Source organism: Protopterus annectens, chromosome 3.part1 (assembly GCF_019279795.1).
Source record: "Protopterus annectens isolate FY-2018-M chromosome 3.part1, PAN1.0, whole genome shotgun sequence".
Lineage (NCBI taxonomy): Eukaryota > Metazoa > Chordata > Ceratodontiformes > Protopteridae > Protopterus > Protopterus annectens.
The window spans coordinates 445,366,299-445,380,551 of record NC_056732.1 but is presented as its reverse complement, the minus strand read 5'-3'; the positions used below and the strand labels follow the sequence as shown (position 1 = coordinate 445,380,551).

Below are 14,253 nucleotides of genomic sequence, written 5' to 3'. Positions count from 1 at the left end.
GAGCTTTTCTTCCCAGACTTTCACTGATAACTGGCAACAACACAATGGGCAAATTTGGTTAACAAAACATACATAAATGTTGCACAAGTAAAAAAATAAATAAATAAATTTTCACAGTGCTTAGTGATTGCAAAATCTAACTTTGCTCATGCTGGATTTTGCAATCTTCTTTTAAGATTATGAAGTTTTAGATTCGAGAGTAGAAAGCTGTCAGTAAGCATGATAATTCTTGTACGTTTAACATGCTTTTTCTTCTATTTTCAGGTGTAAAAAGAAGTCCTATCCCTTTGATTTACCTTCTGCCAGCATTATAATTTGCTTCTATAATGAAGCGTTGTCTGCTCTACTTCGCACTGTTCATAGTGTATTTGATCGCACACCTGCACACGTTCTCCATGAAGTAATTCTGGTGGACGATGACAGTGAACTGGGTAAGAAAACTACTTACAAAGTTATTTATATGTTAACATTAATCAGTAAATTATTAGTCTGTAATCTGCAACATAATGCCAGTTTTCTTTTCAGTAAATATTGTACTTAATGTCTTCAGTATTGGTTGTGAGACCGTTCTCTTACACAGGCAAGTTACTGCATCTTGAAGATTATGTTTGTTAAGATCATTAATTCACTGTTGCCTTTATGCATGCCATTGACTTGGCATGATTCCCATCCAGAAGGACTGATCAGAAATGTGCGTATTGTTTGAGAAGTCATTGATCACATTAAAGGTCATGTGCGTGTTTTAATTTTTAGTTGAATGCTTACCTTTCTTTCCTGGATCCAGTGTTCTGACTCTAGTCCTATAATTGAATTACAAAGCTTGAGCCTATTTCAAGAAACCCTTTGCAGGATTCACCATTAACATTAATGTCTTTTTTCACTCCTGGCAATATTTTGTGTAGATAGGAGTTACTCCCCACTTCTTGGGTCACTCCTGCCTCCTTAGCATCAAGATTTAACAAACAGACTTGTGCCCCCTGCAGATATTTCCTGCTGCCATTTGGTTTTTGCAATACTCTGTGTATACTCCCACAGTTAAATTACATTTGTTGCAAGGTAACTGAACAAGTAAACAGACTGTTTTCATCCAAACACAGGGCCAAGAAGGCAGAGACCAATAAGATATAATGAAGCAGAGTCATAGATTCTGAGGCATACAAAAACACTGACTGTGATATGTTTAATAACAGATGTGTTGGAAGTAATAGAATGCAGTTAAGGTTGTTTTATGCTATGCATTATTTACATTGTGTGTGTGTGTGTGTGTGTGTGTGTGTGTGTGTGTGTGTGTGTGTGTGTGTGTGTGTGTGTGTATATATTTATATATATATGTATGTGTGTGTGTGTATGTATATATATATATATATATATATATATATATATATATATATAAATATTATATTTATGTTCCCTTGTGTTTTTGAATGCCATTTCTGCAACAAATGCGTGGGGTATGGTTTAATGTCAACAGTAGAGATAGCAGAGCAGTGTAAACGTCGATGGTATATAATGTCGAGACAGGTAATTGGGGTTGGAAGGTTGAAAGTGTTTGTGCGTGTGTATGTGAGTTAGGGTTAGGGCAGTGATGAGTGAAGAATAAGTGTTGTATGTTTTTGTGCAAATTCGTGTATTTTATTGTTAGTCAGGGTTAGGTTAGGAGATAGACGTAATGTGGTTTGTGTATATATTTGTGAATGTTTGTGTGTGTCTTGTGTGGTGGCAGTGTTATGGGAAAGTTTTTATGGAGGTATGGTGTAGGGTTCGGGTTGAGGGAAGAGCCAGCTTTAGGGTTAGGATTAGCACCCATTATTAAGGTGGTGCAGTTGGGTGGAATCATTACTTTTCCTCTTTTAGGCTCTTCCCTGTCAGGGAGTTTTACACATTTACTACTTTGGATTCTTCCAAAAAGTTACACACTGCAGAATGCCTTCATATTTAAATATGTACTCATCAGTTGCTGTGGTAAAGAAACCTTCTGTGGAAATGTCAAGAGTTTTGTACATTGTTCAGCTCTACCTTTGATATCTTAATGTACACTGTTGGAGGCATACATGACTTCAAGCCCAAGAACTGGAGAAAATTCTGAATTCTTCCCATTTAGAAAATGTTGCCTACTGTAGAATGTGCCCTCACAGACTAGATGATATGGTGAGGAGTTGTTGCGTAATGTTAGTGTTTCAAATCTACCAATCTTTAATTTTTCATTGGACACCATATTGTTGTATTAAAATGTTGTTCAAGTACAAAAATTCCATATGTGACCTACTGCAGAGCAAAACAGATTCTACGTGTGGCCTACTGCAGAGCAGAACATATTCCAAGTGTGGCCTACTGCAGAGCAGAACAAACTCCACGTATGGCCTACTGCAGAGTAACTGTCATAGTACTTTAATCATGCTTGCATATTGCCCTCAATAGGATTGTACTGAGTTTGTATCCATTGTTTACTTTACATATTCCTTTACAAAACTACTGACCTTAATAGTAAGTTTATTTGCTCTTGAGATGCATAGATACACAATAACTAAGCCAGTCAAACTTTATTTATATGCTAGCAAATCCAGTTCTAGTGTGTTAACCTAGAAAACCTGTATGCCAGTAATATATCATATTTGTTTTTGTACAGTATTCCTTCATGTACTCTGACTACTTATAGATGTATAGCATTTATGCATATATAAAACCACCTTGACTTACCAAACTTGTAATCCTTAACCAAAAGATATTTGTAATGTTTTTAGCATGTTTTGAATATGTCATGTATGTGATATGGTAATATAAACTTTGTTTACTTCATAATGTGTTGATCTCTTTTATTAAAATTGATTTGTTGAATAAAATAGTTTATATTCGTGCATTGTGGAAATTTTCTCTTTGGGTGTCCTCTGAAAATGAGCTTAAACCCTGCCTGGTTAACCCAGTTAAAATATAAATAAATAAATACTTATGTCGATAGACATGCCATAGCGTAATGGTCCTGCAAAAGTTGCATGAAAGATTGTATCAAGGCATAATATTGACCTTGATCATTTCTGTAGAAAATCTGACATTAAAATAGTAGTTTTATACTTGTATGCCACAATGAAAGGGCAAACAGTATTTAAATGTCTGTGTCATTCTAGCATATTTCTCCTAAATGCACAGGTCGTTAATTGTTGCTTAATTTTTATCATGACCATGTGCTCCTGAGAGATCCTAGTTGGAGGAAGACTGTTGCTAACCACCCTGTGAGTTGATCAGGCAACAAGTACAGTAGAAAATTTCTTCCATAAGAAGTGTATAGCCTAGTTGTATACATAGCCTTTTATTTCATAGTTGCATTTTATGTTTTGCTTGTTCCTGTATTCATACTTTGTTTTATATTGACTTAGTAAGATACAAATTTCATTTTCTGTTTGTTCTCACTAGTGTTATGCATATTGTGTTTGATATTGACCCATTGAGGTACAGGTTTTACAGCTTTTACAATCAGTATGTCATGGGTCTCTGTGCCAAATAGTGCTACAAGTATTCCATGTTGTAGACAGCTATTTTTTGCCACAGTTTTAACCTTGTGGGTCACTTCCTATTAAAACATAAACAACTGAAATAGACAACAATGTCAAATTGGACATTCACATATCCATGACCATAAACAAAGTCCACCAAAAACTAGGAGCCTTATACAGAAATAAGCAACTCCTCACCAAAGCAGCTAGGATTTCAGTTGCAAATTTGCACCTTATCTCCACCCTACTTTATGCCTCTCCAATATATACCAACCTAAGGCAATGCGATCTAAATAAACTCGAGTCCTGCTACAACAAAATTGCCAAATTCGCCACCGTGGCATCCTACCACAGTCACCACTGTCTCACACTTACTGAACTAGGCTGGCTAGAACTTCCTCACCTCCTTCAATGGTATCAACTCACACTCACCCACAAACTGGTTCACCATCCTCTAAAGGTCTCATCCCTCCAGTATCTACTTCAACCCTATCTCACCACCAGACCACTACGATCCAGCAACAAAAATCAATTACAGGTTACTAGAGCCAATAACACTGCTGGAGAAGCACTATTCTTATTTATTTTATTATTATTTATTTTATTTTACATTTGTTAACCGGGATGGTCCGACTGGATACATGTCCTTTTTCAGCGGGGGCCCGGGGAGAAAAGCTCCAACAGAGTTACATTGATAATTAGGTAAAGTAAATGAGCTGAAAGAACTTAACAAAAACATAGGCTATTTACATACAAGTACAAGACTGCCATTACTATTTCTGAGATTACTACAAATGTAACATTAATAACATATTAGCAAGGATGGTAGGCAGTATAATGACATAGAGTTAGACAGGATACATATTTCTTTATCACAGTATACAAAGTATTCTTCAGCGCTATAGCCAAATTATGGAACCCCCCCACAATAACCTCTCTACCATCATGCACCCACTTCAAAGCTTTACTTAAAGCGTACCTAAAAACATGCTGGCTATGCCCTTGTAACTCTCCCCTCTAACTTCTCCCACTCCATCTACCCTCTACTTCTCTTCCACCCCACAAACTACCTTTGATTACAGCAAGCTCTGATACTTCCATGCATATCTACTTATTATATGGCAGTAACTTCTTATTGTAACAATTGTTAATATCTGCTATGACTTCGTGGATAGAACAGATGCTAGTTATCTACTGAATGTACTATGTTCTTCATCTGTAACTATGTTTGTAATATTTTAATTGCTAGGATTCTTAATCTGTAACTATGTCTGTAATATTTTAATTTGTGGATCTTTTCTCCCCGGGCCTCTGCTGAAAATGGACCTGTGTCCAGTCGGACATTCCCGGTCAACAAATGTAAATAAATAAATAAATAATCTGGCATAGGGCAGACAAGACAACTGTAGCAAAGAATTTTCACTCTAAATTTTTCAAAGTTTATAGGAATTATAATCTGTTAAAATGTTAATAGGTTCAAAAAAGTCAACTAAAAGATTCAAAGTTTTGCGTCCATTTAGACGGAAGTCTGTTTTTATGCTTTTATAAGAAATTCAGTTTTTCTCATTTTAAGATGATAATAAACTGAGCAAGTTTGGGTTCACTCGGCCAGTTCCAAGTACTTATCATGTGAGCTCTGAAGTTCAGCCACTCATTTGGAATATCTTTGATAATGACCCCTGCAGATTAGAAGGGCTTCTGGGATGCTAGCAATGATGTTCATCGTGCATACAGCTGCAGTCATAACAGATGGGTTTTCCTGCCGTCAGGCGGGTCCTCGGTCGGCCGAATTCCAAAGTCTAAGTCCAGCATCGGTTGTCATCGCTTCTTCCCTGACGTCAGTGCGACAGGGGTATAAAAGAACCAGCCGACGCCATTTTCTTCAGTCTTTCTTGCCGCGCGGTGCCCGAAGCGGAAGCAGTTCGCAAGTGCCGGTTGGCCAGCTCCTGAGATTACGAATATTTTTCAACTGAAGACTTCTTGAAAGCTAAGTACCCTGTTGGGGAAACTTTTCTTGCCTCAGTCCGATGTCAGACAAAGTTAATAATTGCATTTCATGTGGGAAGCAAATACCGCATAAGGATTTCTGTATACCTTGCTTAGGCCCAGATCACGATGTCTCGGCCTGTCGTTTTTGTGCTACATTCAACAGTTAAGCGTCTGGTGGAGTTCGCCCAACACTATTTTGGCAAAAAGTTTAATTACAACATGTCGTCGGATACTCCGACAATTTTGAGTAAACGACGTAAAGATAAGGACCGACATACGAGGTCCGTGACTTCTACCGACACCACGCTAAAGCCGACTACATGTGCTCTGGTTCTCAGCGAGGTGCCTACGCAGCCCCTGACTACCGATGACACTTCATTAGCGGTGTCTTCTGTGCCCGAAGTCGCAGGCTCTTCGGCCCACACCCCGACTACAGATACCGAAGCCACTCTTGGCGAGGAAACTCAGAGTTCAGACAGGCCTGCCACCTCTCATGGTGTCTTCAGGCCTTCTTCTTCTTTTTCCATTAAGGCTTACACTAAATCTAAAACAGCCATGCATTCTAAAAGACAAGCTCCACAGGGCCCCTCTCAAGGCCCCATGCCTAAAAAGCAGATGCTCAAAATGGCTGAGGATTTGATTACTCTTATCAGGGGTTCTCAACCCCCCTCGGACAAAAGGCCCAGAGTGGAGGAAGAATACCATTCCTCGGACCAGGCCTCCATTACTTCAGAACATTCTGAGGACCAGGAACATTCTTACTCCCCTTTCGAAGATTCTGATGCAGAGGAGTCCATTCCCTCTGTCTCCCCCCCCCTGAGGATTACTCTTTTGGGAAAACCTTGCATACTTTGAGGGAACAGTTCCACTGGGAAGGCCAAGAGTACACAGACTCCAAGAAAAGGCTCAGGGATTTCCTCTTGCTCCCTCAGCACAGGCCTCTGGCTGGACCTCCTGTCTTAGACATACTAGATGATGTGTATTCAGAGGCCAGCCTTAACCCAGATTCTTTACCTTCAGCTCCAGTCAAGCCTGACAGGTATTACCGGGTTCCTGATTCACACCAATTCCTATACAAAAGCCATGCGGCTGACCCAGAAACTATTTCACAGGGTCTGAAGGGAATTAAGGTCTCCACTGCCAAAAATCCATTACCTTCAGAGAGAGATTCCAGAGCTTTAGAAAGGTGGGGGGGGGGGGAAGGTATACATCTCGGCCACTTTAACCATGAGGGCATTAAACTGCCAGTTCCATATGTTAAAGTATCAACAGTTTTTGTTATCTCAGTTGAAAAGCAAAATGTCACAACCTGAACAACCAGACTTGAAGGAGTTGCAGGATTTGTTGCATAGTGCAGAGCAAGTGGGTAAACATACCTTGCAATGTGGTTTTGATGCTTTAGAGGCCTCTTGTAGAGCTGCTGTTACAGGATCAGTCATACGTAGACATGCTTGGCTCAAAGAGCAAACCTTACCAGATCATGTCAAAGCTAAATTACTAGATGCACCTCTTCAAAAAGATGTATTGTTTGGTGTTAAAGCTGAGGAGGTATTAAAGAAAATGGAGGAAAAAGCAAAATCAATGCAAACAGTGAAAGATTTCCTACAGGTACAACCGCCACGTTTCAGTAGAAATTGGACTTCAAAAAATTGGTCCTTTCCAGCCACGGACAGACCTCAAAGAGGTAGATACAGGCACCCGAGAGGTAGAGGGCAATCTCAAGGATCATTTAGAGGCAGACAATGGCAAACACCTACACCAAGAGGGGATGAGGATAGTTCACAGCCATTCAGATAGCAGACCCAATGACTTTCCCCTTTGCATGCCAAGCAAGGCTCAAATGGCAGCACCTTTAGGTGGAAAACTGGCATTATTTTCGAAAAATTGGCATATTGTCACAAAAGACAAATGGATCCTGGACATTATAGACAGAGGCTACAGATTCCACTTTCACACCCTTCCAAAAATGAGAGGCATGCCAAACCTGCCACACAATCAAAGGGCAGAGGCACAAAAACCAATTCCAGATCTCATGGACATGAAAGCTATTCAAGAGGTACCTGCACAAGAACAGGGTCAAGGTTTTTATTCCAGACTATTCCTGGTACCAAGGAAGGGCAAAGATTGGAGACCTATTTTGGACCTATCCATCCTATCCTAAACACATATTTACTCGTACCAAAGTTCAAGATGCTCACATTACAGCAGCTTCTTCCCATGCTGGGCAAGGAGTCTTGGCTGGTAACATTGGACCTCAAGGAGGCATACCTGCATGTCCCAATCAGACAAGATTGCAGAAGATACCTCAGATTTCTTGCAGGTTCATCCCATTATCAATTCTCTGCATTGCCCTTTGGCTTATCTACTGCGCCCAGAGTGTTCACAAAATGCCTGGCATCAGTAATTGCCTTCTGCAGACTTCAAGGGATACAAATATACCCATATCTGGATGACTGCCTGATCCAAGCGGACAGCAAACACACTCTTCTGAAACACCTGGCGTTTGTAATAATGTTGTTGAAATCTCTGGGATACACAGTCAACAAAAAGAAGTCAAGACTAATACCCTCTCAAACAATAATTTTACTGGGTGCCAGCTTGGATACAAACACCCAGATGGCCTACCTCACGCCAGAGAAACAAGGGCAAATTAACTCAATACTTCAGAAAACTGGCAACCTTCACCAGGCTGACTGCAAGGAAAATCCTGCAGGCTCTGGGATTCATGGCATCTTGCATCCTGCTAATCCCATGTGCAAAGCTGCATATGAGGAAACTTCAATGGTACCTAAAAAACTTATGGTCTCAACACAGCCACAGTTTGGAAACAATCATACCACTGATTCCATGTCTTCAAAAGGAATTTCTGTGGTGGGCGCAAGCATGCCAAATAAACATAGGTCTCCCATTCTGCAAGCCTCAAGCAAATCAAGTCATCACAACAGACGCCTCGGACTACGCCTGGGGGGCGCACATGACAGATCGGTGCATTCAGGGCAAATGGTCACAAAAAGAAAAGCACCTACACATCAATCAAAAGGAAATGCTAGCAGTAATAAATGCTATTATGGCTTTCAAAGACCTGCTGCATCCAGGCCAGCTATTGATAAGAACAGACAACACCACAGTGATGTGGTACATAAACAAACAGGGAGGAACTCATTCATACCCCCTGTGCAGACTAGCCATGTCCCTTTGGAACACAGCTCTGGAATTGCAAATCCAACTTCAAGCACAATTCCTGCCAGGGAAAGAAAACACACTGGTAGACAACCTGAACAGAAATATGACAGATCCACACAAATGGAAGTTGCATCCTGAAGTTTTTACAATGATAATTCAAGCATGGGGAAGGCCAGACATAGATCTCTTTGCCACCCACAGAAATTACCAATTGACAAAATTCTGCTCAAGGACCTTTCATCCACAGGCCTGGAAAGTGGACGCACTCTCTTTCAGTTGGACAACAATGACGGTTTATGCCTTTCCACCTCTTCCACTGCTGGCCAAAGTTCTATTAAAAGCCAGAGCAGACAGACCAAAGATGATTCTCATTGCTCAAGACTGGCCAAGACAACACTGGTACCCACTCCTGAGGAGCCTGACGCATTCCCCACCATGGATCCTGCCTCTAATGCCTCTTCTACTGACTCAGCACAACTTCAAAACTCTTCACAGTCAGCTGAAAACACTCAATCTAGCCGCATGGAGGATTCCTTAAACTCACAGCAGACCCTACTCTCCAAGGAGGTGCAAGATGTCATTTTGGAGGCCAGAAGACCTTCTACTAGAAAAGCCTACTCGGCAAAATGGAAACGGTTTTGTGCCTGGAATCAGAAAAAGGGTCAGAATCCTGGAATACTGAATTTACCTCAAATACTACAGTACCTAGCCGAGCTGCTAAGCAGTGGACTTTCATTCTCCTCCATCAAAATCCATGCCTCAGTCATTTCTGCAGAGTACAACACTGATCCTCCTTTATTCTCTCACCCTCTCTTAAGACAGTTCCTCAGAGGGGATAAGAATATAAAACCCCCAAGGAAGCAACCAGTACCTGCTTGGGACCTCAATTTCATTCTAGAAAAACTAACCCTGCCTCCCTTTGAGCCAGCTGCTTCAACAGATCTGCAATATTTGTCATGGAAAACAGCCTTCCTTCTAGCTATCACCTCAGCACACAGGGTTTCGGAACTACAAGCCCTCATGGCTGTGCAGCCTTTCATCATTTTCCATCAGGACAGAGTTTCCTTATGAACCAATCCTTCATTTATGCCAAAGGGTAGTATCCAGGGTAGCCTTGAATCAGGCTATCCACTTACCTACCTTTTACCCTAATCCACAAAACAAAGGGGAGAGGCTACTACATTCCTTGGACTTTCACAGACAGCTTTGTTACTATTTGGACAGAACAAAGCCTTTCAGAAAATCAGATCAACGGTTTGTGTCCTATGCTACAGGTGCTCAAGGGAAGCCTATTTCCAAACAGACAATCTCAAAATGGATAGCCCACTGCATACGCTTTTGTTACTCTATTCATGGTAAAACTGTACCTACAGGCATCAGATCTCACTCCACAAGGGCCACGGCTACCTCTGCAGCTTTCCTCAAGGGGGTTCCTACCAAAGACATTTTGGAAGCAGCCACTTGGAGTTCTGTACATACTTTCTCCAAGCACTATCACCTACCATTATACTCCAAAACTAGAGCGGGCTTTGTCACTGCAGTCTTGCAGGGCATCCTGGCACCTCCTAGTTCCACTTAGTGCCTACCCCCCCTTTATTAGCTTTGGGATTCTACCCATCTGTTATGACTGCAGCTGTATGCACGATGAACATAGTACAGTTTTGTACCTACCATAAATGTAGATGTTCGAGTGCTAATACAGCTGCAGTCCAGGTTTCCCTCCCTCCTTCCCTTCTTGGGACAGGCCTAATGGCTAACACCTCCTCATACAACCTCATTGGGGTATTCTTTTATGGTGTAAATGCTTGCAACTACTGTTTTTTGATTATATTGCATTTGCTTTATTACATAAATTTATGTTTTGCCTTCCTTCTGGGGGCAGCTGACATCTGGGGCAAGAAAAACTGAAGAAAATGGCGTCAGCTGGTTCTTTTATACCCCTGTCACACTGACGTCAGGGAAGAAGCGACGACAACCGACGCCGGACCTAGACTTTGGAATTCGGCCGACCGAGGACCCGCCTGACGGCAGGAAAACCCATCTGTTATGACTGCAGCTGTATTAGCACTCGAACATCTACATTTATGGTAGGTACAAAACTGTACTTTACTGTTGCCTCTTCTGATGTATCAACAAGAAGCAACACAGCTAATTACAAACATTGTTAAAATGTGAAGCACAAACAGCAGAGCAGTCCCAAAGAAAAAAACGAAGGCAGATGTAGGAGCAAATAAATTTAATGCAGACCAGGATTAAGCGCTTTTGTAAACAAGTTACTTCATTAGAATCAAGTTGCTAAACGCACGCACCATCCTTTTGTACCCCTCCCCAGTATCACATTATACATCATTGCCTCTAATAAAAATGCTTAAAGCACCAATACACACTAAATATTAAAACAAACTGTACTTATTATGTACTATGAATTTTTGTGGTGTGTGTATGTTTTCAGTTTATGGTTTCAGTTTGTTTTAATATTAATTGCTGCAACCCTGTAACTCACTCCTAGTCTAATTACTTTGTTCATTGCACTGTGTCATTTGCCTTCTTGATATCTAATTAGGCCAATTTCATACTCCCTGTATAGTTTTCTATCTTGATTACCAAAACAGAGGTATTTGACATGTTGATTTTCGTTTGTTACATCTAGTTCACTACACAAGTGGATGAGCTGAAGTTCTCTGTTTCATTAATTTCCATGACTTAACCAACAGATAAAATCAGCGGAAAAGGTCACTAATGTTTGGTCTGTGCCACCATTTCATTCTTGTGAATGGGAGTCGCATCTGCTCTTTTATACGTCCTGGCATCTTACCCTCCTCACTGATTTTTTGCTAAGGTTACTACATCTTCTCTCACTTCACCCACGTCCTGGCATCTTACCCTCCCTCACTGATTTTTTGCTAAGGTTACTACATCTTCTCTCACTTCACCCGCGTCCTGGCGTCTTACCCTCCTCACTGATTTTTTGCTAAGGTTACTACATCTTCTCTCACTTCACCCACGCCCTGGAGTCTTACCCTCCTCACTGATTTTTTGCTAAGGTTACTACATCTTCTCTCACGTCACCCTTTTTCTGAGTTGAATCCTGTCAGTCTCATTTCCTTATGTGTCTTTAGCATTAGAAGTTCCTTTTTTATTATTTTATTTTTTTATGCTTTTTGAAGTTCCTTCATGATTTTATTCCACTATGAAATGCATGACATCAACCCCATTTTCTTGGACACTTCTGACTGGATTTGGTAAGTCTACATTCTCCTGTTGTGCAGATACTGAGAAATATTAATTTTGTAACCTTACTTTTAAGCATCCTTTTCTGTCCATTTTCCTTCCGTTTTGTTAAGTTTCACTTTTTCTTTGTTTTTGCCTTACGTAGCTATAAAATGTTTAAATTCCCAGAACTGGCTGCCTGTCTTCAATTTTGCTTGCTTTTCTGAAGATTTTTCTTTATTCTTTCTGCCTTAATTGCTGCTGCTGTTGTCTGCCTGTGTTTCCTGTATTCTGTCAGCCCCATGGTTGTAACTTTCTCCTCGAGCTGTTATGGCTATGGCTAATATAAGTATTTAGTTTCAGTAGATCAAAATGTAGTACACTTGCCTTTAATGCCAGGAAGATGAGAAGGCTGCAGGTTCTTTTTTCAAGTTATTGGATTTTTCCAGCATTGACATGCAGCTCTCCTGAGGTGCATCCTTTTAGATGACCTGCCTGAGATGCTGGTAGCTCTGGTAGATGTGAAAGATCCCACAGCGCTTATTGCAACAAGCAGTGGTTCTTTAGTCAGTTAAAATTAAAATCACATGACTTTGTTTTTCAAAAATAATAAAAAAAATAGACAATGTGTGTGCATACATATCTGTGTGTATAGATCAGTTCAATTAATTCATCTTAATCTATTTTCCGTAGTACAGAACATCTTATAAGTCCACTCAGTTCTCTTTCTGTCCCTAGCACTCCAGTCATTGTATAAAGCCTATGTTAAACCATCTTTTCACACTACCTGTACACAAACATTTTTGCTCTTTCTAATAAGCTGTCTAAATATCATTTTGTAGTAGCATTCATTCTTCCATCCTCACTTAGAGCACATTATTTATTTTCATTTGTTTTAATTGAATGCTTGTTCTTTAGCTGTTTGGTCTCAGAAAATGTTGATGTTTTGACAGTGAAAATGCACATCTTAGTTTTTTTATGTTGCTGATATAAACCAGTGGCAGATGGTAACTTCAAAATAAGGGTGGGGTGGGACTGCAAAAGGCTGCTGAATGGAGTGAGGCCATTTACAAAGGAGCAGAGCTATAGTACAACTGTCTCAACTCTGATCATGCTTACCATTTTACATAAAATAACTTGCAAAATCACTATTGCACATGCTGAATAAACTACTGGTACTAGACTAAAGTGCATTTCAGAGCTAATTAAGTGGTTGAATAGGTTATGCTATAATGCCTCAATACCTCAACACCTCAAAACAGGAAAAAAAATGGTTGACCTTGACTGCAAGAAACCATTTATGAGTACATGATGTAATAAAAATATATTGTACTGTATGAGGTAAACTGCATTTTGTACAATGTCAAATAATAAGTGAAGAGATTTGGAAATCCCACTGTGCTATCTTAGACTGACCTTGAATTACGAATAATAAACAAATAATGTGCCAGTGTTTCTGAGAGACAGTGAGATCTCAAAGTCATTACAATTTGCTACTAAAAAGTTGGGAGGAAGAGCACATTGCTACAAGTATGTGTAGGTTGGTTTAAAGACTTACATATGCAGTATGCTGCAAGTAGTATTAATTCAGTTTCTGTACCTGAAGAGAAGCTGTGGTTTGGTCTGGAACACATCAGGTCGTACTGGATTTGTTTTTCTCTCCTATTTCTGGGCACACATATCAAATAAGTACTTCTAGTATAGTGCCAAATAAGTGTTTCTGTTCTGCTGGGTGTTTCTTAGGTTTCTTAATTGTAGTATCCATTTGTCTCTGTATTTTGTGCAAGCAAATGAGTAACTCTTTAGCTGGAGTTTGTTGTACTCTATGTTAACTCTCTTCCTATGGAAATCACAGCCAAAGCATTCATTCTTTCCTGCCCCATAGTACTACAAAGACATGTTTTAATTCTTTTCAGTGTTGAGAAACTCCTTTCTGCCTCAGCAGTTGACATTGGTGTGGTGGCTGTAATCAACAACACATTGAAAGCCTCTTGAAATTCACTAGGTAATGAATTGTCCACCAAGAATGTTAACATCCTGACTCCACTGTCACTTGCTGTGAAGTCTTCATGGTATTACACCACTCCAAGTTCCATTCTAAGTTGTCCCCTCAACAGGAATGGATAGTTTTCTATGGTTGCTGTGAAGAGATTTTCGGGGAAACTGTTTTGTGTATGCTGAAAAGTTTCCAGGCAGTAGCAGCTGAGAAGACTTAAAATGTCCAGTTTGTTCAAATCATGGCGTTACAATGAACTTTATCACATCACAGACTTTCTTTACAGCAGTAGACAATGTCTGGTGGAGTTTTTGGGCTCCTGATGGTCTTCCTCTTCATCTTGGCAGGATGTCTGTCTGTAAGTACTGTTCTGCACTGCTGTCAGTG

The 14,253-nt window shown here is 40.2% G+C and overlaps 1 protein-coding gene across 3 annotated transcripts in view; it reads left to right on the top strand.

Moving 5' to 3' along the window:
• Positions 1-14,253, top strand: part of GALNT11 (polypeptide N-acetylgalactosaminyltransferase 11) — a 1,380,327-nt gene that overhangs the window by 644,823 nt on the left and 721,251 nt on the right. For all 3 annotated transcript variants that reach the window (XM_044066892.1, XM_044066893.1, XM_044066894.1), the window contains exon 4: positions 265-431. In XM_044066892.1, the coding sequence (XP_043922827.1) occupies positions 265-431 (167 nt within the window). The remainder of the gene's footprint in view (positions 1-264; positions 432-14,253) is intronic.